Source organism: Apteryx rowi, unplaced genomic scaffold (assembly GCF_003343035.1).
Source record: "Apteryx rowi isolate R43461 unplaced genomic scaffold, aptRow1 scaffold_553, whole genome shotgun sequence".
Lineage (NCBI taxonomy): Eukaryota > Metazoa > Chordata > Aves > Apterygiformes > Apterygidae > Apteryx > Apteryx rowi.
The window spans coordinates 435713-461988 of NW_020450820.1; the positions used below are offsets into that span (position 1 = coordinate 435713).

Here is a 26276-nt window from a genome sequence, read left to right on the forward strand (position 1 = left end):
TTTGGGTTCAGATCCAAATCTGAAAAACACTTGCAAGAAGTCAACTTATTCAATATACAACAACAACAATGGTCTCATGATCAGAGATTCAAATTTATTTTATTATGAAGCCTACCTAAAATTTGTATTCATAAAATACTATACGTATTTTATGAAGCCAAAAATATTGATATAAATATATTTGAAACATAAAAAAATTTCAAATGGAAAACTTCATGAAGATTTAACATATAGATTACATATTTATCTAATTTGGGAAATGACCATATAAACAGCAAATTTGGTGTAAAAGCATTTCAAAGGCAGTCTGATGCAGAAGTGCTTGTTATTGCATCTGTAGTGATAAAAAAAATGAGAGCGTATAAGTTGCAGTCCAGATGGCCAATATGTTGCCTGTATGTCCAAGTCACAATATAGACTAAATAAGAAAATTGCAGCTCACAAGAAGTTTGGCGCATTGTAGGATGATCTGGGTTCTCACGTTTGCAAAAAATGTTGATTACTAGTGGTGAAATTACTATATTCTCCCAAACGGAAAACAGTATTTTTTCCCCCTCAAGTAGTATAGTATAACTGTACAAACATTTTCGTACTCACCAGCCCAGACAAATAGTATTGCCACTGCTAGGTCCACAGGCCTTATGCTAACTGTGCCTTACGCTAACCATGCAAGGGACCTGGCCTGGCTTCTTAGGTTTATCAGCACACTCTAAGAACTTGTGGGAACCAGAGCATGATATCAGGTTTCTTTTGTTATGATGTACAGTTTAAGCCTTGGGCAGCTCAGGTCTTGAATTTGTGTGCACAGGTTGAAGGCAGAGGCTCCAGATCCATAAGCAAGTCACTGATGATCATTTAAAGATCACTGAAAAAAACCACAACCTCACGAGCTTTTGCATTAAGAAAAGCAGCAGCAGCCAAGCAGGGAAAAAAAATCCAGCTGAAGGCACTGCTGTGGCCTGGGAAAGTAACACCCATCAAGTATCTTGCATCATATAATCCAGGGACTAAAAACAAGGGCTGGGAATTGTCTAGAAACTCAACCATCCTATTAAAGGGCAAAATCCCAAATGGGAGTAAGGGGTGAGAAGAAGAAGGGGATGAGAGGGGAGAGAAGGAAGAGGAGAGGCCCACTTCAGTTCTAGCTTGCTTTGCTGAAGAACTCTYGAGCTTGGACATATCATCTTGTTGAATAAGGCTGCAGCCGTTATTGCTAACTACACAGCATTAGCTCTGTGGTATTGTATTCTCACATCTGACTTCAGACATAAGTGTTAAAGACTGACTGGTCTGAAAATGTAGTGATAGTGATTGGTAGTAAGAACAAAGTCATAGTGATAACGACAAATAATGTGCAAGAACAAACTATTAGCACAAAGTGCCATTAATGATTGTCAGTCTAGTAAAATTTTGTTCTAAAGTTTAAGAAATGGTTAAACTCAGAAGTGGTATACAGTACAGTCTGATGCACAGGCATCCCTAACGTTCAAGTCATTTTCAGTTAAAAACTGATGTTGCTGAAGACTCTGAAGAGTAGAGATGCAGGCTACATTATGAGCTACTCACTGAAAAATATCTTGAAGAACCAGTTAATAGACTGTAATTTTCTCTTCAAGTATGTATCTATTTGAATCCCATAAAAGGTAACTGGCAAGCAGTATCACTCTCAAATGGTGAGATCGAGCAGCTTTCAGCTGCTTCATTCAAACAATTGAAATAATGATATTACAAATCTAACATCTGATCTAGTCACCATAAAAAGAGATAATTTGTAGCAAAAAATCAGTTACACTCTACATTGTCACACTCCAAATAAGAGTGTTTTGGTATTCTGACAGAAAGAGAACCTGGTTAGACATTTGACAGCAGGTCAAATGGAAACATTTTGTGACTGATTTACAGATTCTCCTTAATAAGAATCAGCCTTTCAATGAACCAGTTATAGCTAAACAGAAAAAAAAAAGTTTGAAAGTCTATGTTACTATTGTAGCAGAACCAGAGTAACATTATGCCCTCTAGTAAGTATGGTTTGGATAAGTAAAAAGGAAAAGTAAAAACAAACAACACTTCCCATCCCTCACACACACTTTACTTTTTAGATTGTAATTGCTGCTCTTTCTGACAAAAAACAAAACAAAACACAAACTCACAAAAAACTACCACAGGTTCTACTCACTGCCAGAATACTGTTTTTTAGTAGACTTTTAAAAAAGATGACTCAAACAACACAAGAAACCATACAAGGAGTTCTGCAAACAAAAAACAATTCAGCAGATGCCAGCTTACTGAGTATCAGACTCAAGACATTTATAACTTCAGGTCACCTTAACATCATGTTTTTCCATTGCTGCTGTTTAGATCAGTCATTCTAGACTGGACCTTAAGTGGCTGCTAACAAGATGCAGAAACCTCTTTCCATGCATTTCTTTGATCTAATCAAAAAGCAAGCTACCAATGGACAAACCAGCATTTTTAATCAATGACTTATCTGATTTGTGGATGACAAGCATGTAATTCCTAGCCACATTAGTTGAAGCAGTAGGTTTAGCAACCAGAATCACACATACACACATGGACAAATGACTCTGAGGTCCATAACATCTGAACCTGTTCTCTGGAAAGCCTGAACACAAAATTATGAAGAACAGGGCTAGAGAGGAGCTTTAATTTTCCCCAAAGCACTATCAATCATATGTATAGCATTTCTTAGAGAAGAATGTCTAACCTGTTTTGAAACACTTCCAATCATGCATGAATACAGATACCAATTTTGCACTTTCCTAATCTTCTGGAGCTTCCTTTGTCTTCCATGAGCTTTAAAAAGATAGTCGCTGATAGTTTTCTGATTGGGTCTTGCATTTACTTTGAGAGAATTAGAAATTCTGTGTTCAGAGGACAGCCTGCTGACTTCCAACTTAAGAGGAAGCTTTAGCCTCATACCCCATGACATGTATATACTTCTGAAAATAAACCAAAGATGTACTTGGTCTAAGAATCTCTGAAATTTAGCACACCTACTACTGTGGCTATTAGTCAAGCGCAGAAGAGAATCATTTAAGCCAAAGGTACCTACCAGGGTTTGAGTGGAGAACTGTTTAACAATGTCTGTTCGGAAAAAAATGAAAGCAGCTCATGGTAATTTACACAGTAAATCATATATCATTCTGAAGGACTCCAGAAGAGATAAAAACCTAACAGTRTGGAGGATTAGACATCATCTTTAGCAAGAGAGAACTCACAGTGTCTGGTCTTTTTTGGTACAAAAGACAACACAGCATAAATGAATAAATTTAAAAGAAACCCCAACCATGCATTTTTTAAGGTGTTTCAATAGGGACCTATTGAAATAACAACTGACATACTCAGAGGAATCTATACTACTTCAGGAATGGCTTATTGTCATAAAAGGAACAAAAATRAATAGGTAGCCTTAGTTAAAAGAAATGAATAAAATGGTTTTGTGATATGGAAAGTGTCTTTGTTCTCAGATAACATAATAGATTCTCAGTGTAACTGAGATAATACTTGGTCACACAAGGTTCAATAGATTCTAATGGAAAAGTACTAATTAACATTACATGTACTAAAATAGCTTGAGGAAACCAGATAAACCAAAGCAAAAGTTGTAAACAAAAACAAATTTAAGAAACGCTTTGCTGTAAATTTTAATTGGTGAAAAGCAATCATTTATTCTGTCTTTTTTCCAAAACGCATGGAAACAATGAAAAAAATAACAGCTGAATTTTTATTTCTAGTAAAACTCAGATAAAATGGGCTGTTTTCTACATTACTTACCTGCTTTCATTTCTAGCAAGCGCTTTTTCTTTTGTTGCCTCTCTAGTCTTTCTTTCTCTGCTTTCTCCTTAGCTATTCTAGCACGTCTCTGTTTTTCTTCTGCTTCCCTTCTTCTCATATTCTCCTTTACAGCTTGCTATGGAAAAAAAGAGTTCTATTAAAACTGAAGTCTTAGCAAGAAGTAATTTGAACCTTAAAAACAAAGAAAAAAAAAACTTTTAAAAAATCACATCTTCCAACTAGCCTTAATTTGTCAAGCCAAATAAATATTTTACCATCCATATTTAATACATTTTATTCAGAAGAGTAAGCAAATTCAGAATAAATACATTAGAAGCATATTAATTAGCCCCCAAATGGGAATATGTATCTCAGAAAAAGATACAGCTTAAGAATACACATTAAGGTAGCAAGAGGTGAAAATATCTTAATTACCTGATTTCACAAAACTATAAATACATGTTACTACTTGTAGTTCTAGAATAGTTTCAACATTTATTTTCTCATGCTGCCACTACATCAAAAAAGCAAGGCTACCTGCATGATTTAGCTGTGCATTTTTCTTATTCGTAACCACAAACTTACTAATTCACTGGGTTTATAAATTCTTGTCTTCTGGCTAATACCCATATAATGTTGTTTACTTTGAATTATAGGTAAGTACTCCAAAACCTCCAATGAAGCCAAAATGGACTTATCTAAGAATTTCAGAGTTTTTCTAAAAATCAATATTTTGCATATATGGAAATCACCTAATTGTGTCAAAGTAAATTTTTAACAAAGCCATTTTAGGATTACCTTTTAGTTACCTATATACACTGGTAAATTCAGTGCTTTACTGTGGCTCATATTAAATGAAAAAAAAATGAAATGTAGCTGGAATATACATGCCAATTTCCCTCTGGCATCTCTCCTTGCTTAAAACATATTTATTTACATACCTATTCTCCTAGCTTGCTCTGCTTCTATATAAAGTTTTAGTTTTTCTTCCTCCTCCTCAAATTTTGCTAAATTTCAGTGTCTGTTATATGAATCTGGTATAGGAGGGACTTTTAATATTATTTTATTTTAAATAAAATGTTTAGAATAAAAACTAATTTAGCCCATTACTCTTCATTGCAGAAAGCTTCTATTTTCGAAATGCAGTTACACGGAAAATATCATTCACAACAGATCAAAGTATTCCTTCCTACAAAATGTCTAACATCTTCATAAGGTCTGAGGCAGAGGCTTCATGTTTGCAAGGGTAATCAATGCCTCATGTAGTTTTTCTGGCAGAAAAACATCCAGCTTGCACTCAGAGAAAATGTAAGAATGTATTGAAGAATAATACAAAGCACAGGTGAATGTGGACTGCAGCAACATTTGCACAGGCACTGCTTATAGCATCACCCCAAAGGAGAGTAAATTCCCGTAAGTTTTGTGAGGGAGCACCTTTCTCATTGATAATTGATGAAGAATAAACTTTCAATCATCCAAAATAACACAGAAATGAAAGGAATCTTAAAAAAAAAAAAGCAAAATTTTACTTCCACAATGGAAAGGTAACTTTACGAAAAATTACAGAAGTAGACACCTTTTGCGTATCACGACAAGGGTTAGAGTCTGCAGGATGGAGGCATTCTTGGGTTCTCTGCTGTGCTTCCCAAGATTATTTCTGACTGTTATTCAAGTTTTTGCATAATATAAAAGACAAGTGCTCTAGGAACTAGGGAACAAATGTTAGCATGTCCTCTCACACTTGTATGTTCTAACTGTGCCACAGATTCATGCCCTTACTTGGTCTCTCTTCTGGTTCTGTAAGTCTCATTTCTACTGCAGAGCAACCTAGTTCCAATCAGAGCAAGGGGTTTCTACAGTCTGAGGCTTTGGAGCATCACACCTGGCCTCCAACCTGTCTCCAGCAGGGCACAGGTCTTCTATAGTCCTTATGCTGTATTTTAAAATTCCAGGCCAATGTCTTGGATGCCATTTGAAAAATCACTCCACAATACTAAGTGCTTCTGTTGATAAGTCTCCTTTGAGATCTACTTATTCAACCAACTAAACTTAGGTAACTACTTACCATGAGTGAACAACTCTCCAGACTCCGTTAATTTTACTGAATACATATCTCCCTCGACTAGAACAGGAGTTTAGACATTTAAACTCACATGAAGACACTGACATTTAGAGGTCTAAATTCTGGAGCCAAATTCTATCCTACATGTTCTTTGTTTTCAACACAAATGTCTAACAATCTGCAAAATGTTTTAACAATCACAGGATCATCACAAGCTTGACTGAGATAAACACACATATTGTCTCTCTGTTTGCATTTCAAAACCTACATGTCTTAATGCTAGGCTGCCTAAAAGGCCTAAAAAATTAGATGTGGTCTGACCACATTTACTACAGAAGTTACCACTCTTGCTTGATAACAGAGACGACTGAATTTCACCCTCCCACACCTACTGGTGACCTAAGTAGTCTTTCAGCTTTAGACTTCTAAAAAATTCAATGATTTTTCAGCAGTGAGTTTGAGCACCTTTTGAGCCAAGAATTCTAGGATATCGAACACCTTCAGTTTCTGTCAGTAATCAACACCAAAGTTAAACAATTCTGTAAGTCAGACCTCAGCTGTCTCAAGCTAGGCACCTCAGAAATCTTTTCGAAAAAGACTCAAAACTGAGCAGCTACTCAATATTTTGCTTTAGTGTCACTGAATGATAAGTGGTTTCATGCCTTGTCTACACACCCTTTTCGCATAGCCTTCAAACTGTGCTCTGAAAGACAGAATTATTAGTTTTACTCTAGCTTTCTTCTACCATGCTCATCAATAATATCTAACTGTTTCAAAGCATTAATTAATCTATCTTTATAACACTTCTGTGAAGCTGGAGTTAATATCAGTGCTAGTTGTGCAAACACAGAAGAGTAATATGCAACCACTACTTTGTGTCTGCAAGCTGAGATGAACCTGAATATTTAGAAATCTTGTCCTACAGCATTTCAATGGGAGGTGTGGTTTAAACTTCAGAATTTAAATTCATGTGACTACTTCGTAACATTTAGCATTTTTGCAAATCAGATCCCTGAGTTTCAACTTAGACACTAAGCAAATTAGGAAAACATAATTAATGCCCCTGTTTGAAAAATTTGGCATATTGTAACTTGCCAAGCAATTTATTCTGAGTGACGATGGTGCATTCTCRGTTTTTAGCTGTTAAACTCTGAAATAACAGAGGCTTTACTAGTTCTAATAACTTTGCCTAATATGGGTCAGATCTTAATTCCTTTCTTCAAAGTAGATAGACACAAGAATTTCTAAGCCATTTTTAAATGTGTACAAAATAAGTATTTTTCCCTATCTACACCCTCTAAACCTCTAGACACAACTAGCTACCTAACAATAATGTGGATCAGCCTAATGTCTATTTTTCAAACATAATTAAAACATCACAAAAAAACCCTTTAAATAAAAAAAAAAAACAGATCATCCTTTAAAAAGGCAAAAAAAGAAAGCAAGCAATTAAAGTGCATACAAAGTAAAATCCTAGACAACTTACTCTTACAAAAATTAAGGTTCTTAGAAACAGACTGAGCTTGAGAAAATAGGTTGTATTTTAAGCAACAGTAAGGAGCTTGGGGTTTCTGTAGTAGGGAGCCTGCTTACAGCTTGACACTGATCACTGACACTTATTTGCAGGCAAATAAAAAATTAAACAAAGTAAAATATTGGGACTTGATTTGGTATGGGAAGAGCATACATTATAAATATAGAATGATTGTAAGAAAATTTATCTTTAAGTAAATAACAAGCATCCTTTAAGCAGGAAAAATATATTAAAAAAAGTAAAGAGTTTCAAGTTTTCCCCCTTCAGGTTATACATACACATAGGAGGCTCAGTTTTAAGTTACACTTGCTGTTATTTAAAGTTTCCAACTCTTCCAGGAAGAAAATCTACAAACATTTCAAATCCTATTATCCTTACCTGAGAGAATTTAGGACATGGGAAGTAAAATTCCTGATATGAATATCAAATGTCATTTGAGAATGGGGAAAATTATTTTTAGTCTGTTCAATAACTGAATGATTATACAAATAATTTCTAAGAAACAACAACTTTAGGCATAAAATAGACAGACTGTACCATGAACATAGTCCTGAAGTTGTTCAGGTCAGTTAAAAACTCCTCCACTGAAACTTTCTTCAGATCAATGGCATAATATCCCATCACATTCTGATACAACTTTTCCATGTTCTCATGCATCCGGGAAAGTTTCTGAAAATCTTCTCTGGCATGAACAACAAAGCTGTGTATTGCTGTTAAGGCTGTAAGAACACTTAGTAAATCCAGTCAAAATCACAATTTTTAACATTAATTTGTATTTCATATACGTTTTTCATTTGTATCAGATGAAGTATGAAGATAATTCCTTCCATATTGTATATGCCTCATAGCATTTAGTGCATACATTAGCACTCTGAATAAATCAAGAGTTTTCAGCCACTTTTGTAGGCTAATGGAATATTTTTAAAATATGTATACATATAGATACGTATATATACATATATTTTAAGCACACAAACATATATATTTTAAGATAAAATGTGTAATTTTGGTTTACTGAATTTGGTTCTATATCCATAACAAAAATATGTAAGTAACAGTAAAATACAGCATCAAGACTTATTTTTAAAATATGCTCATGTTAAAATAAGATTTAGACGTATTAGCTAATTTCACTAAAAGACAAATGGCATTTACATAAAATTCAAAATGGAATTCAGATACAGATACAAATTACTAATCTGAATACTTCAATATTTCAAGAAAAAAATGTACCTCCTACTAAATATACAATAAAAACAAAAATTTGAAAATAGAATTAAGAATCAAAACCATGCAAGACAGAAGCTTCATCTTAACAGCTTTTATAAATGTTGTAGCAAGACCAGCAGTAAAGCATTCATTTCTATTCATGATGCCTGCATCAAGTATTTATGCTTTTTAAGGCAATTTGCAATGTCAATACAATTTAATTAAGTTGGAGGTGAAAACAACAGAACTGCTTCTACAAGAGACAGACGATTTATAAAAAGCACCAAAACACTGCAACACATAAATGAAGTAAAAATCAAGAAACTACATTTATTCAACATGCGTGACAATGTAGTTTGTCAAAGAAGCAGCTCAGAGAGGAAATATCACATTCAGTTATTTCCCTATGTAGAACTACTTCATAAAGTGTTTATTTTAGTGGAATGGCAGCTAAGCAAATATTTGTGTTCCATGATTTTCATGCTCCAGGTAAGACTGTACAAGAAAGAAGAAATGACAACAACTTTACTTTTTTACCCACTTCCCACCCCAACTATTGCAAAACAGAATATGCTGGATTTGCATACTACACATAATACATACAAAAACTGTGGTCATTTTGTTTTATGAAGCACAGCATTTTTAATCCAGTGAATTAAAATCTAGACAAACAGAATTTTTGTCTGCCGTGCTGTTCTAAATACAGACAATAACAACCTAGTGCTCAGTGACTGCTTTTAGCCTTCATTCTTTTTTTGGATGCACCCTTTTTTTAAGCCATGTATGGTTTGCATGTTGAATCCCATTTGATTTTCAATAAAAAAAAAGAGGCCCTTCTGGTTTGTTAAAAATGCTCTTAAAATATCAATCAAGCAGTTAATGGTTTTTGTAGTTTAGAATCCATGCCAGAAAAAAGCATACAATAATGTTCTCAGACATATGCAGAGGAGGAGAAATAATGCATTTCCATAACGTTCAAGATAGTCACTATGACTGCTATAAGCTGGGTCTGTAAGGGTAGAACGCTCTCCACTATATGACAGTCTTCTAGAAAAGGATGAACAAAGCCTAGATTTCTATGCTTTTGCATTATACATCTTCCATCACCCTCAACCACAAATTCAGACTTTCTCTACCCCGGCAAGGTTCCTCCCTCCCTACCCAACATGAGCTTCTTTCCCTGTTTCTATTGACTGGACTAGATGCATCGCRTGAGCAGCTTCAACCTGCCTGTGCTGCCTGGTTAGCAACAGCTCCAAGAGAATTGATGTTGCAGTCGCACTTTTTCTTCCATATTGATTTGGACCTCTGCTCAGCTCCCGAGTTACACAAAGCTTATAGGAAACTAATTATCTTTCCAAGCTCGCTGCTTCCACTGAGTTTACTTATAATTATTAAGGATGTTAAAAAGTTATTGGTGGGACAGGGAGGAAAGTGTATGAGACTAATACGTAACAACTGCCCAAATCTTAAGGAAAAAAAAAACCAAAAGCAGATGATGAAAAACAAGACATGACACAAATGCAAGTTAGGACTACCGAAACATATAAGTCAGCAGTTAAAATATATATATATATATATATAAAATAAGGGAAAGCAGTAAAATTCATTTAAGTCCAGCTAGAAACAAATATCTTTACATCCTGTTTATTTTAGAACCTTCCTTTTAGGGTACCTATTTGTGATTCTTAGATCATTAACAGAATTCAGGGAGAACTAAACAATTTCTTCCCAAGTTTGAGCTTATTTATTCCCACATAGCAGAGGAAGGGCAAAGGAAAACCTATGTGTTTTGTTTTGTTGTCAGTATGTATTAATACCATATATCAAACATTCCAGTAACTTTCTTCAGTTTTCTAGCAGGGGGAAAATCCCAGGAAAAAAAAGTTAAAATGATCAATAAAATGTATAATTCATATCATGAGTGAAAGATATGCCAGAATACGTGCTAAAAAAAAACCAACCCTCTGTGCAGGGAGCAAATTACCATGATATACTATAGGATATCATAGAAATTAGAGCTATTCTAAAGGAGTCCCTATAAACTGCTTAGTTTTCACTGTTTAAACTGACTCGCCTTGACTACCCAATGCACACTTTTATACCCAAAATGTGGCATTCTGGAAAGACTTGCTACTAACCAATATTTCAATGCCAGACACTATGAACTCTGAGATTTTTTTTTTCCTTCTGGTGCACTATGGGATACCCTAAGCACTTGGTATTCTGCTGAGACCGTGCTTCAATTTAGGCAATTTTAATAAGTCCTGTTTCTTTTTTCCATAAATATGGCTTTTGTTAACCAGCAACAGCTAAACTGGAAACAACATGGAATACGACCGAGTATGGCGGTCCTAAATGTAATTATTATTAACAGGATGATATATATGCTTTATCAGTCACACAATCTATTGGCTTTGGATGAATGAGGACAGAAGTACAGCTGAGCTGCAATACAGGTGGGAGGAAAAGGAAATCAAGAAGTTAGTTATTTGTTAACTTTTCCTGAAGTAGCTTCGCTTCATGGACTGCCTTTTTGGACTTATGGGACTACAGATCACAATTCTGCTCATTAATGGAATATGAAAGCAATGAAGGAATGAGATGAGTATTATCTGTGGCAAAATTTCATACTTCTGTGTTTGGTCTTGCATATTTATGACAGATGTTTTTATAGTGAATCACTTGACATTTATACTGATTTTAATGTATTGTGCTAAATAAAATACTAATATAGTGCAGGGTATCATGACAAATAAGAACAGCTATTACCCAACAGTAGGTACAGAATGATGTTAAATTATACTGAAAATATCTCCTCAAAAGTACCCATATACACTGCATTTGAATTATTCACAAACTAACCAATGTATTAAGTGTAGACAGTCAAAAAAGGAATATGATTCTGCATAAGAACAAAAAATTAACAGCTGCATAGGTGCTGCACATATTTGAAAAGAATCTTCAAAATAGAATTATCTGAGAGACTGCCACTACACTAGTCAGCAAGTATCACTGAAAACATAGCAACTATTCAAAGACCTATGCAAAAACACTTTAATGTCACTTCAAACCAGAATTTCAGCAAATGATTTTTTACTAATGCCGAAGGGCGGGATTTTTTGCAGGGCTCAGGTGAGGATTTCCTGTATGAAGTTTTTGGGAAAGCAATTATAATTTACTGAAAAAAAAAAAATGTCATAGAGACTTCATCATAGATAGCATATGTAGCAAGGTTCAACAGTAATTCCTTATCCGCATATAATAGTTCAAAAAAATATAAAATGTTTAGATTTTTAAATTAGAACCTTCTGAAGAGTATTTGTCAAAAAATGTATTTTCCTTGATTCACCCTCTCCTACTTATCTCTACATTATAATACTAAAAGCAAATTGGCATGTATTTGTATCACCCATACCCATGTATCACCCATAGCTGCTGCATCCAGTACGTATATCCCATATATTATGACCAAAACTAGTGCTATGTTATTTGTCTGAAGTCCAGACTAAAGAATAAAGACCTAGAAAAAAGAATCATACACTTCAAGTTAAATTCACACCGTTTGCTGAAGCCCTATCTCATTACCTGTCCAGACAGCCAACATCTTGACCTTCTCCTAAAGACCAGTGTAAAATCCCTTTTCACCTAACCAGCTCAGGTGCTATAATCTTCCAAACCTTAAGACAACAGGAGTTCTTACATGCTTCACTTCATTTACGTTGCAGAGAATGAAGTTCATGCTATGTGGCTGATTAGGTAACTGCGGAGGGTCATGACAGGGTTAAACTGGTAGAGAAGTACCAGTAACAAAGTGCATGGGAAAGGAGAAGCAAGTAGCAAGGTACAAAGTTACAAGTAGCAAAGCGTATGGGAAAGAAGAAACAAGTATCAAGGTRCAAGGCATGATGTAAGGTACAAGGCAGGATCGCGCGTGCGTGATCRGTGCAACGACTGGCTACCTGTGACATAACCAGCACGATGACTGGCTTAGCGAAGCGTGTCTGTGACGTGAACAGTACGTATCTGTAAAACCGCTGAAGCAGCAAACTTCTTAGTATAAATATGCTTAGAAACAAACAATAAACGTCTCAAGATGCACCACTTCTTGAGTCCGTGCCTTCATTCGCTACAGGTAACCAGCGGTTTAGAGGCAGTGTTTAGTCTCGCTTTTACGGTTGAAATGAGTTTCTTCTACCTCATTTGAGTCTAGCTCTGACTGGGGTAAGTTCTGTTCCTTATTTTTTATATTTATTTATTTAAAGCAAATTCAACAAGTTAGCTTAAACTACAAGTGGAATAGAGAACTGATCAAAAAGGACGGACTCTGTCTTAGCTGAAAGGCAGCAACCAACTCCTTGTCTCTCAGGTATTAGTTCCATAAGCTTCTGTGAAAATCACCATCAACACTACATTCAGTAGTGGGCTCAAATTTGTCCAAGAGACTGGTTCTCTTGCTACTTACAAAATTATGAGACATGAGCTAGGTTGATAGAGAGGATGTTCACTTAATTACTTAATTAAGCTGTTAATATGCAATTTCAATATTCTTCATAAACCCACTATATATTTATTTTGAACTTATAAGTGTATTTTGTTCAATGTGCTTTTTATTGAACATTTCACTGAATCAATTTAATACTCTAAATCAATATCAATTTAATATTCTTTGATTTTCCTAATTAAAGCAAACAAAAGAATTGCAACAATGACTAATTTCTTTTCAGCTAGTATACCTAAGATGACTGACAAACTAGCACAATCTAATATATAGGAGAAATATTCATAATTACAGACTTTGTCAATAAAAGACTGCAGCAACTGTGCATGTATCTGACTTCCTAAAGAAACGAGAATGGTAATCAGTTCATTAGGGGCCTCTGGGTTGTGATATTTAGTGACAGGATGTAATAGCCTGCTTGTCCATAGAGCCTAATTGTACTCAGGATGAAAAATTATTTCCAGCAAAGCACCATCCTTCCTTTTTCAGATTTCCTGCTGGTTTCTTTTTATGAGCTGCATGCCTTTCAAAACATCAGCATCATTCAGCTTTCCTTGTCACAGGAATAAAAGTAAAGACAGGTCCAGGCTTCATCATGCTGTGCAGGATTATCTAACCTTTACATCAAACCTTTTTGGCTTTGTAATTTATTGAAGCTCCTGTTTTTCTAAAGGAGAGCTTCTTTAATTAGTGTGTTCACAGACATTACTACAAACCATATGCAGCTTCACTGTTCTGTAAATTACTGCCTATCTACTGGAAGCGGTAATAGGTGAGGGCTAACTATTTCTGTTAATAATATTTACTGTTCAAAATGTTGTGTTTGAATAGCCTAATATAATGAAATACGTCGTGTCGTTGTTTTTACCTGTAGTGATTTATTTTGAATAAGACCAAATATTCATCTCACCTGCTTCTGACAGCAGTCAATACCCAATGATTAGGGAAAACAGGAAGTAAACAGGATAAGTATAGCACAGTAACTCAACTGAAGTAGTATCTAGCTTTTAGAAGTCTGCAGGTTAGTGATTTTCTAAGCTAAAGCTGCCCCGGACTACTGTGTTTAATAGCTCCAGAAGTACTACCTTCAGTTAACTAAGCCCTTTATGAAATTCATTTACTATTTTTAACCTCTACAACATCCAGTAAAAGTAAATGCTACAGTTTAAGTACCTGTTGTGTAATAAAGCATTTCCATTAGTATGTTTTAACCTGCTGCTCCATATTTACATGGGGGTGAACCCTGGTTATAAGAAACAATTAATTATGTTCCCAACTCTCCTCCTCCATGGCATAAAAAATTTACAAGTATTTTTATGCATTACTCCATAATTACAGAAATTTACCTGCCCTTTTGTCACCTAATCATTCAGTATCTGCCTTATGACATAACTTTTTTTTTTTTTTTTTTACTAGGTATTAATCCAGAAAAAATAATCATTCTACTTTTCACCTAACAAGGACTTCCAAAGAAACAAATTTCTTAATGTTGCAAGCAATCTGGAAATTCAGGTATGCTCTGCCACTTATCTGCAGGCTATAAGAGATTTGTGAGGCATGGTTTCCCTTTACAGAACCTATACTGGCTCTCCCCAATATCATATCTCCCATATATACACGTTAGTTCTATTTTTAGTCAGTCTCCCTTAATTTTCTCGGTACAAAAGTCAGACTTACTGCTCTGCAATTCTCATTTTTTGCTTACAGCACTTTAAAAAAAACTGATGTACCCTTTGCTGGCTTTCATTCCGTGGTGTCTAGAGCCAATTTAGTAGTTCACTTAAGTTTACATAGTCCAACAGTTTCATATGTGAGTTCACTTTCAAATCATTTGTAGTCTTTTGTGACCACTGCCTTACTCCTGGGGATTTATTACTGTATATTTTGTTTTCTTTTAAAACTTCTTCTACTGACTCCACCATTTGAGATTGTCCCTCAGATTTTTCCTCCAGCCAGGAAAATTCCACAGAGGGGTCAACCAAAGTTTCTCCCTAGTGAAAACTGATGTAAAGAACTCATTTAACTTTTCCATTATGGCTTTATTTTCTTTGTAAACTTTGGCCATCTATCAGGCCTACATCTCCTCTAGCAGGATTCCTGCTTCTGAGATGCTTTAAAAGAAAGATACACTGAACTTCCTCTGCATTTCTTACAATGATCACCATCCTTGCTAAGCGATCAGTAAATTGCCATAATACTTTTCTTATATGGGGATAGAACTTAAACCTATAGAAAAGTCATGGTATTTATTGACAAGGTCTACCTATTAACCCTACCTGACTTTTATTGTATTTTAACTTACTACGTTATTGCTCCACCACTGTGACCTATTCTGTCTCAAATGTGAAATGAGGCATCCTAATTAATCACTTTTGGATTTTAGATGTCTGATATTTGCATAAAGAACGTACTCATTCCTCAACATACTTTTTTGTGCTCTCCTTCTTAAGTGAAACTAATTTCTTTAAGCTATTCTTCACTCCTTCCCAACTGAATTTTATCAACTTCTTTAGTATTTTCTTTCCCAAAGGCAAGGAACTATCATGGATCACATCTCCAAATAAAGTTGTATACTAAATTATGTGTTATTTCAAACCCCAGTCCTCAGCTTAAAAATATAAAGTTTATAGGGTGTGCCAAGTGCCAGCATCATGATTATTTCGGATTAAGAAGTGTCTGCCCATTTTTCATAGGTTTAATTTCTTAATAAATGCCTCCCATTCCTAACTTCCTGTTCCACACATCATTTTCTTAACCATGCACAGACCTTACCTCTTTGTCTAGTCCTGGCAGTATTTCTGAGAACGCTATCATGTATATGTTTTCTTCTAACTTTCTAGCAGTAGTTTACCTCTTGCCTTCAGAACCTGTTCTCCTAATTCTCCTCTATTCTGTTTGCTTCTTCGGGGACATAATTTATGTATCATACAGTAGAGACACCATTCTGGTGGACTGCAACATATCTCTCAAAAACACTTCAAGCTGGGGAAGAAGCAAACAAAGAGAGAGAGAGAGAGAGAAAAACCACACCAATGGAAAAAACCAAACCACCTCATCAACAAAACATCGAGCCCTACAAAAATCAGTAACAGCACTGAAGGGTAATAAGGACACCACAGGGAGTCCAGAGGGCCTCAAGCCAAGTGAGTTGCAGTTTGGTTGCAGCTAGTCGACTGAAGAGGGAATTGACCCTAAAGCAGCAATGACAAGAGCCAGTATATCCGTCACGTCCCTTGCTGTCTTTTATTTAATAGTACTTGATTAATCAAGAGGACTGAATAACTAAGTCCTCCTGACTTTGTACATGGCAAGGTAGTCTTCCCATAACCATAAAAACGCAGCTATTGCTGCTAAGCAAATTTCAGCCTATCTCCGTCTATCTGCTGATATTCTACTTCCAGGATATCCTCAGTGCCAAGCGTATAGGGCCAACATCTGGTAGGGAGTTCGAGCTAGAGAATGCTTTTCTTTGGTTTAATTAAATATCTTCATGACACAAGGCTTTCTTTTGAGAGATACAGGCAATTAAGTTAACCACAGAGTTTGGAATAGTGAGAAAAAAAATTCTGGCAAAAATAAGATCAGAAGCATGCTTTCAAAAGCTATGAAACTCATTTCTCAAATATGAGAATTATATTTTTCAAAAATAAATGCTAAAGACTAGGTAAAAATTATGCAAATAAATTAAAAGTCTAAGGCAATGTACTTAAATTACTTTTCTTCCTTTTACAAATACTCCAAAGGATATAGACATTTTTGCCACAAACTTATCGTGCTTATCTTCAGGAACTGGAAAAGTCTGTAAATCCTTCTCAAGCTGTTGGAGTTGCCTTTCCATATGCTTCAGGCTCTTCTCCAGGTTTTCTGCTGACACTAAAATATAGTACATTCATTCTGTTAGCATCTTAAACATAAAACATTGTTTGTAAAGTACACGAGTTATAGCATTACCCAAATCAGCATACCATTTTAATTCTGAAATAAAAACCTCATTAAATGAATTACAGTAACAAGACAAATGGGTCACTCTATAATGCTCAGTTCTCCTCACTTATATGGTTGCCTTATTCTGATTAGAAGTATGCAGTGTGAATGTCTGCATTTTTTTCTTCAAGCACAACATATTAAACTTTTTTTTAACCTAAGGTTTTGCACTGCAATTAGCAGATTTTTTATTTTTTTTATTTTTWTTTTTTAAGTAACCAGGGATGTATATATGCCAGTCTGTCTCTTCTGATTAATTACTATAGGCAAAGACTTGAACTTACTCCAACATCCACAAAGCTTTCCTCAGTCTCATTTTGTTAAAACAGAAAACCTGAGCTTTTCCACAGATCATGAAGAAAACAAGAACCTCAAAACATAGAGAAAACAGGGGTATTAAAGGCCTAAGCCTGAAACCTAAGACCCTGTTCCCTAGTTTGAAAACACAATGCTTGGTAAAATACACAACAAAATTCATCAGAGCCAAAGTGCTTGTCAAGTCTGGGGGGAAGTGCAGGTACTAAGGACATGCGGCAGAGGGAAGTGGGGGCTTAGGAAAAAGAAAAGAGTACAGAGGAAACATCAGGGATTTATAGAAGGATGTAGAAAAACTGCTTTATCAGAAGAAGAGAAGTTTAACTTTCAACCATCTTAAACAAGGCATGGAAGTTGAACACTTAAATAGTTAATTTAAATATTAGGAAAGTAATAGTACCCTGAGGGTAACTCCTGCTAGAATGTATTGTATATTAGATTTACATTAATTAAAGCAGTTAAAGATATACTTGTTACTTTCTGACAGTTTAAGAAATAAACTGAGCATTTAAATATATTTCATACTTAACAATTGGTCCATATGTCATGTGGTCCATATTTCATAGGACCAAAACATATATTGATAAGAACATGCTCTGAATTTTAGTCTAATGGCACACTTGATTTTTTTCATTATTTCTTACCTTCATAATATATTATACCTATAAAGGTAATGCTACCTATAACTTCATCTACAAAATCCATGGAGAAAATTTATGGACCTATGATATTAATAGGATCTGTAACGGATCCATGATTTCATTCTCTGAGTAGAGTTATGTGACAGAAAATACAAGATACACTCACCAAATGCATATTTCTCTCATACTGACAGAGTCCCCAAACAATTGGATTACAATGTTGCATAGCAACTACAATTCCATTCATAGTAGAAAGGTTACCACAACCTTAAAACGATCAGTATTAACCTGTGAAAATGCTAGTGCAGCCCATAGAACCAATTTCCACACAAGGGAGCAATAATCAACTTTTCTAAAAAGAGTAAGTGTAATATAATATGTGAGTACACATCATACTTGAAAAAAATACTCTGTTTACTAAAAAACACCATTTTCCAATCATATTTTAGGCTTGGCAGATTCTCACTGAGTGATTGATAAACCCTAATCATCACCAGGTAGGTCAGTTAGCTTTAGTACTTAAGAAACTGCCTTGTTTGAGAAGCAGAGCTAAAATTAGAAGCTGACAAAGCTGACTACAGATGTGTTTGAGTCTTCACGTATTTCAGAAATAGAAACAAAACTGAAAGCTAAATATAAGTTCGTAATTCTGTTGGCATAAGTTGTCTTTGGGGATAGGCACACACAATCTTAAGATATTGATTTATTTATAAAGCTGCTAAGAAACAGAATAYATGCCTTCTGTTTAATATTGCTATAAATTTCAGAGAGGATTCAGTACAATATGGTTTCTCTTGCCTATAAAGAGATCACAGCATAAGATTAAGACAACATACTTAGAATGATCAGACCCAGCAAGTAGACAGGGCTTTTTTGTGTGTGTTTGTTGTTGTTGTTTTTAAATCTTCATCAACTGCAGCAACCGAGAAAGAGCTGCTTTCGTTTTGCCAGATATAAAATCTCCATGCCTAGAGCTGATCAGGTTGTATAACTGTTAATCAGCTCTAGGCATGGAGATTTTTGAATTTTTGCTTCTACCAAGACAATTTTTTTATTTCTATTACTTCACTTCTTTTGACCTTGAACAATTAAATATTCGTTCAAGGATCTTTACATCTCTGTCTTGTTCTGAAGATTTTTTTTCCCTCTGTCATGATCTTAACTTGATCCTGAGTATAAACTAAACATTCCTTTGATTTTAGCAATGAGCATCCATTAGATTTATTTTCCTTTAAGACTATATTTCTGGTGACAGTCTCAAAGAGTGGCTAACTCACAGTATACTGGTATAACTCTGGCTTACTGTCTTCACAACTTTCAATTTAGTGAAAATAGAAGAAAAAAGGAAACACAATATAAGCAGCTCTTCAACAAAAAGAACACACGTAACAGAAATACCTACTAGCATTGCCTCAATGCCCCTCTAGAAGATATGGTATAAAATCTGAAGGGAATTAGAAGAATGGCAGAAGAGAGTAAAATGAACTAAATCCCAGGCTCTTTCAGATATAAACCAAGGTCAGACTGAAGTAAGCAACTCATGTGATAGCTTAAAAAGAAGTCAGTGAGTGAGGTTTTAAAAGCTAGTAAGCATCTAAAGCCAAGTTTTGTTGCATATAAGGCATGTCTGAACAGAGTCTCATTTATAGCCCCTGTAACCCTCTTCCTTTCTTTAAAAAGCTTCCTGATACTTTCACAGGCACCAATTAAATTTCATCACCTTCTGTCTTTCAGGGTTAAAACACTTGGCTTTTTAAGCTTCCCCTCTTGATTCAGTTTTTCTAACAACATGATCTAGAAGCTTTGGCACCTACTTCATTTTTAAAAGCTTCTGTATAGTATTTCAGATGATGACTCACCAGCCCTTTTACTGATATCATTAATATTTCTTCAGCTCTCCTGGAAATACCTTATCTGATTATCTTATGATCAAATATCCTCTTTCTTGACCAAAGCTGTTATTACAGTATTGATATGCATGATCTTGTACTTCATATTATCAAATTTAATTTCTTTTATTCTATATCCTCAAGATCATTTGGTGATGACAACCCAATTCTCCTCCAAACAGACAATGCCTCCCAACTTTTGTTAGATATGCTCATTGGCTCAATACCACAATTTTGTTTTGCTGACAAGACAAAAAGAGATTACAAAATATTATCTTTCCCAAGACTGGTCTTTGGAAGATTCAAACAATAGTTTTCCTCTAGTCTTACACTTTTCTTATACTTTTTTCATAGATTCATATGTCAAAAAAAAAAGAAATTAATAGTCAAAGGTAGCAGATTAGTCAAATACTAACAAACTCATGAGGGCTACTAAAATGATTAAGGGAGTGGAGCATCTCATATGAGGAAAGGCTGAGAGAGCTGGGACTCTTCAGCCTGGAAAAGAGAAGACTTAGGGAGGGATCTTATCAGGGTGTACAAATATCTGAAGGGAGGATGTCAAGAGGATGGAGCCAGACTCTTTTCAGTGGTGCCCAGCGACAGGACACGAGGCAACAGGCACAAACTGAAACACAGACAGTTCCATCTGAACATGAGGAAAAACTTCTTCACTGTGAGGGTGACAGAGCACTGGAAGAGGTTGCCCAGAGAGGTTGTGGAGTCTCCTTCTCTGGAGATATCCAAAAGTTGCCTGGATGCAATCCTGTGCAACGTGCTGTAGGTGACCCTGCTTGAGCAGGGGAGTTGAACTTAGATGATCTCCAGAGGTCCCTTCCAAACTCAACCATTCTGTGATTCTACTCGCTATTCTCATTAACCTCCACATGTTTGATTATTATTTCCTCTATAAACTTTCAAACCATTGAGGTCACACCAAGAGATCTGTAGTTGCCCAAATCATTAATTTTCCCTCAGTTTCTTAAATATTCTCTAGTAACACCACTTTATTAATGCCACAGTGAACTTGCTAAAAATCCTACTTACTGAAATTTTAGTTCAGTATCTCAGTTATCTCAGAATTCGGAAATGGGCAAATAGTATTTACAGTATGACAATATGGAACTCTGATTTTCGTTTCCATAAATTTCTAAGGTGACATTTTGACCCCCTCCTGCTCTCAGTCAAGATTATCATTCTTGCTTAAAATTAAGGCAATATTTCTTCTATTTTGGGGACTATATCTGTTTCATCTTTAATTTCTGAAATAATTCTCCAAAGAAAAGCAATCCCACTTATGTTCTTTCTCACTCATATTGCTGTAAAACTTCTACTACTTCTTGCAACAGATACTTCAGCTGATATTTTAAAAATTCCCACTTTATCTACATGCTGCCTAAGCTCCATGACAGTTTTCTTTGATGGTCACAGTCTCYGTATCAAGAGAATCCTCCTCTCCCATAGAGATATTTAGCTTTCTTTGTACCTATTCTGGTGCCTACATTCTTAAGGGACAGTGTGACAGCAACAAGCTGACCTATATCCTCTGCTGATGTAGAGAACTACACTGTTGGGATGAAAAATTAAAAAAAAAGATTCTGACAATGTACTATTGCTTTTGCCATTTGAACTTCATGAATGCTGGACTCATGGACTTAAGTCTACTGAATAATTATCTAAAAATGTCAACATATTATGTTGATGTAGCATTTCAAAGTAAAACATATTTGTTGAATGACAAAATATCACCTCAAAATTCTGCTGACTTCTCTGAGAGGGGAAAAAAAAGACAAAATTGCAGCATCACATGGTATTATGCACTAACGAACATTTCAGAGACAAAATATTAGAAGGCTTCTGTAAACACCAGCACAGGCCTCAGATAACCAGTAACAGTGGAACAAGATTTAGCTGGATATATTCACTCAGTGTTACAGAAAAGGATTGAAAATCCATTATTTATGCTTTTTTTCCCTCCCAAGATGACCTTTTCTCTTGCTTTCTGTAGCCACTTCCTGGCATTCTTGTTTTTCTTCCTTTTTTGTAGAAGACAGCATACGTTATGGCTGGTGAAATCCTAACTTTTTCCCAAAGATCTGACAATGCCATTGTCTCGAGCTCTACGAGGGCTTTCCCTTCTGCAGCCAAAGCAAAGACCAGTCGCACACATGAAAGCGGAAGCACTCTAAAGCAGGATTTAATTAATTTTTGTTTTGAACTTAAACATGAGCACAATAATATAGTGTAACTGGTAATTGATACATATGCATTTTTATATCCAGTTCACCAGTAAAAGTACTACTGCTATCACTAGATATAGGTGTAGGACCTCGTACTAACTATGTGCTACACTAACTATACAAGGGCCCTGGCCTTGTTATCAACAAGAGACCTTCCTGTGTGAATTAGAGCTTGGAAACACAGGTCTCTTCTTATGATGTACAGTTTAAGTATTGAGTAACAGTTCCAGCCTTGGAAATATGGGCACGTGTTGAAAACAGAAGCCCCCAAATGATAGACAAATTGCTGATGGTTGATAAGTGCTTTTGGTTTAAGGAAAGAAGCAGCAACTAAAGGGGGGGGAGGGGGAATGGCTAAGCAACAGGATAAGGTAGCTGCCACAGCATGGGAAAAATACCACCTCTCAACATTGCACAATATGTAGTGATACGGGGCAATGGTGAAGGTCCAAGGCTACAAATTTTCTAGAGACTGAAAGATCTAATAAAAGATGATCTCAAATTTGGAGGAGGGAGAGAGGGAAGACGCCCACATCAGTTCCAGCTTCCCTCAAAGAAGAGTTCTCAAGACTCATCTCCTCCACCTGGGGACTAAGATCATAAAGGACTGTGCTAACTTCAGGGCATCGCTCATGGTATTGTATACTCCCAGCCAACTAAAGATATGATTGTTATGAACTAATTGCTTTGAATATGCAGTGATAGTGATTAATAATGATTAAGAACTAACCATTATCATGAAATGTGCTGTTAATGAATATCTCTCTAGTAAAGTTTTATTTTACAGTTTAAAACTGGCCAAATTTATCGGTCTTCTAAACACTCCCATTACAGCAATCTCTAACTCCCTGAGAAATATATATGTGTGTGTGTGTATGTGTATCTATATACATGAATATGTGTGAGAGTGTGTATGTATGTCCACACACTTGAGAAAAAAATTTTAATGGATAGGAAAGTGTTACATCTTCAAGAGTCTATACATATTCACAATTTATTCAGCTTTTTAAAATCCCATTGCCTTTTCCACTGTTTTAATGTTCCTCTTGAAACCARTTTCTGCATAACACATTTGATGTTTTATCTTTCTCTTCTAGCAGATAGCTAGCCTTTTTTCTGTGGTGCATCAATAATGTTCTATTTGTCTTAATCTAACTAATGCTTAAAATGCTATAGACCAATAGAGTCTCTCAATAACAATCAGATATTTAAACACAAACGGCATATATAAAAGGTTAAAAATACTGAATAGCTTTATTTGAACCCTGATCTTTGAAACTGTCAATCTTGTTAAATAATTGAAGACTCAAGGACTGCACCAGTGATTGTCCATGCTGCTTAACTGTTGGATAACTGGAAGGTGATAGAGCAAGAATGCTACTTTCACAGACTACGGAAATATTTCATTACCATTCCAGAAACTGAAGAGCTCTTTTGGTTAAAATATGCAAATACTTAAACTCTTCCTTAATATTTGATTTTATAATTCATGCTTGGAAGAGGTGCATATTTTTTTCTACACCCTAAAGGAAACAGGTTATTTCACTTACAGGTAAGTAGTTCAGTTCATAATCACATCTTAAAATCACTAGCCAGATAGCACTATTATGCAAAACTTAAAGTCAAAAGTGTAACAACAACAACAACAAAGATTATTTTCAAAAAAAGTAAAAAACAGTATTCCATATATTCCCTAAGCTTTTAAAAGCAAAAGTTTTATATGGTGAAATGCACTCAGAAAAAAGATTCACAAGAATATATATTTACTTAACAAATTTTGATTGGGTTCAATTCATTATTAAAATGGTTTAGACAGAATATGGCAAGTTTGTATACTGATGTAAGATTTGCATCCCAATAGTTTAGGAGCTGTTGATTCTTTTGGAGTATGAACAGCAATGCAAAAATATCAGTAAACATAAAATTGTGGAAATATTTAAATCTGCCCTCAAGCCTCACCACCATGAATTTCCCATTGCAAATATTTAATGCTTCTGGTGTGGCATTTTAAATGCTGTATTAGTACTTTTTTTTTTTTTTTTTTTTGTCTTGAACAGTAAGTTTCTGGGAAATATATATTTTTTGCCTAAGATTTTCAAGATTAGAAAAGAAACAAATGTTCTTCAAATAATTTCAAAAACAACTAACATGCTTACTCAGTCTTCTATAAAAATTTCCCAAACCGATTTAGAGCTTGACATAATCTTCCAATCTAAGTACAACATTCACAGTCAAATATTTACTTTATAAATTCCACTATTGCCTAGTGAGCTATGGTATTATAAAATTAATTGCTAAAAATATTCTATGTTTTCTCAGTCTTGACAACTTTACCCCCCTAAGGGGGGGGGGGGAGTAAGAAAAAGGACAGTTTTTTTTTTTTTTTTTTAAACAATGGTATCTCAAAATTCTGCTTCCATATGGAATTCTCTGTCTGTCATAAATCTACTACACTTCAGTACTTATTCTAAGGCCATTAGAATACCATTGCTTTAAAGTTAATAGGAGTCTTGTTTGAAAGCCAGATCAAACCAAATCTTCAATTCCTTCTGTAATTTATCTCCTGGGTCATAAAACTTAGTATATGCTATTCTGAGCACCATATTCATATAATTGTTGTTCTTAACTACTGAACTCCATTTTAAAAGCATATAGGGTTTTTTTTTACCCAAGGAAATTAGCTCTTAAGGAGGCTATTCTGAAACCTTGCTCTTTTAATAGTTAAGCATATTGATCTAATTTCTATGCTAATTTATACTTGTGGCAACATACTTAAAGAAGAGAAAAATATTTCACTTATTACCCCCGTATCCACACCTATGATCTTTCTGATTCTCTGTGATATGCTAATCCTCATCTACACTAACAACAGCTATTAATTTTGTCTCATCTCTTCATTCTATTAGGACATTTCTACCTCCCCACATGCCCAAAAAAGAATCAGGAAATAATGGTAAGCCTTTAGAAATTGCAATGGTTATGACTGTTTGCCAACTAGTAAATTCCTTTTCAAAAGTACATACTGGGTTCTTGTTTATACAATTATTCACTGACCCTCATTTTCTCCAACTTTGACAGCAGTTTACCATGTGGCATAAGGTCATATTCTTTACTGGGTGCCTGTGATGAAATCACTGAAATCTAAGTCCAAATTTCTTTTTAAATATGTTACTTGTTTTAATTGACCTGCACCCTTGAGAAATGCCTGGTTTGTTTAGACATCTCTAGACTAACCTACAGGAGTACTCAATAGCTCTTGTAAAACTTACTTTGGCTTCTTTGGCATAGAAACTAGGCCATGAGACAAAGTTGACACCTCCCTTGAGTGCTGCCTTGATATGCAACCAACAGGATCACAAACCAAGGAACTAGGAAATGCTCACAGGTGCAGTAATAAGAGTAATTTCACTCAGATGATAAACCCTGTGCTTCCACACAGGTTGATTCCTGATGTTGTGGAACTGTTAACACTAGATTTTGAGTTAAAGTACTTAAGATTTTGTAAAGTTAAGATTTGTGTTTATGTATTAAAAAGTGGCAACATAAGCTGTTTCTTACATTGTTCTCTGCCATTCATGGAAACCACCTGCACAGCTATTTTTGAATATATTTCACAAACCTACATTAAAAAAAAAACCAAAAAACTAACAAAACCACAGATTAATTATGTCTTGTAAGTGAAACTATCTAAGGGTTGAATTAAATTAGAATTAACATCTGAGAATGATCAAATATACTGTTCCTTTTTCAATATTCTGAAGAAATCTTATTACGCTCTTCCTGAAGAGTCATCAAAAATAAAATTTAGATGACAGGTATGTAATGAAAAACATGGACCTGTAGTTGGTAGCAAGTCTTCTGATTTTCAATTCATAGGAACAAGCTGTTTTTCAAGGCCATTGCTCTTGAAAACTATCAAAGACGACAAAGGATCACTCCACACATAACTGTAAGCTTCTACAAAAGTATAAACTGGCAATTAAATCTTGCACTAAAAAAAAAAAAAAAAAAAAAAAAAAAAAAAGATTTTTAAGATACCGGTGGTCCTGGTAGACAACAAGCTGAACATGAGCCAGCAATGTGGCCTTGCAGCAAAGGTGGCCAAC

At 35.1% G+C, this 26276-nt stretch overlaps 1 protein-coding gene across 1 annotated transcript in view; it reads right to left on the reverse strand.

Moving 5' to 3' along the window:
• Window positions 1-26276, reverse strand: part of DIAPH3 (diaphanous related formin 3) — a gene marked incomplete at its 5' end in the record, with an annotated part of 246726 nt that overhangs the window by 79372 nt on the left and 141078 nt on the right. The window contains 3 exons of the mRNA XM_026081539.1: window positions 3796-3931; window positions 7929-8093; window positions 16850-16974. Of these exons, the coding sequence (XP_025937324.1) occupies window positions 3796-3931; window positions 7929-8093; window positions 16850-16974 (426 nt within the window). The remainder of the gene's footprint in view (window positions 1-3795; window positions 3932-7928; window positions 8094-16849; window positions 16975-26276) is intronic.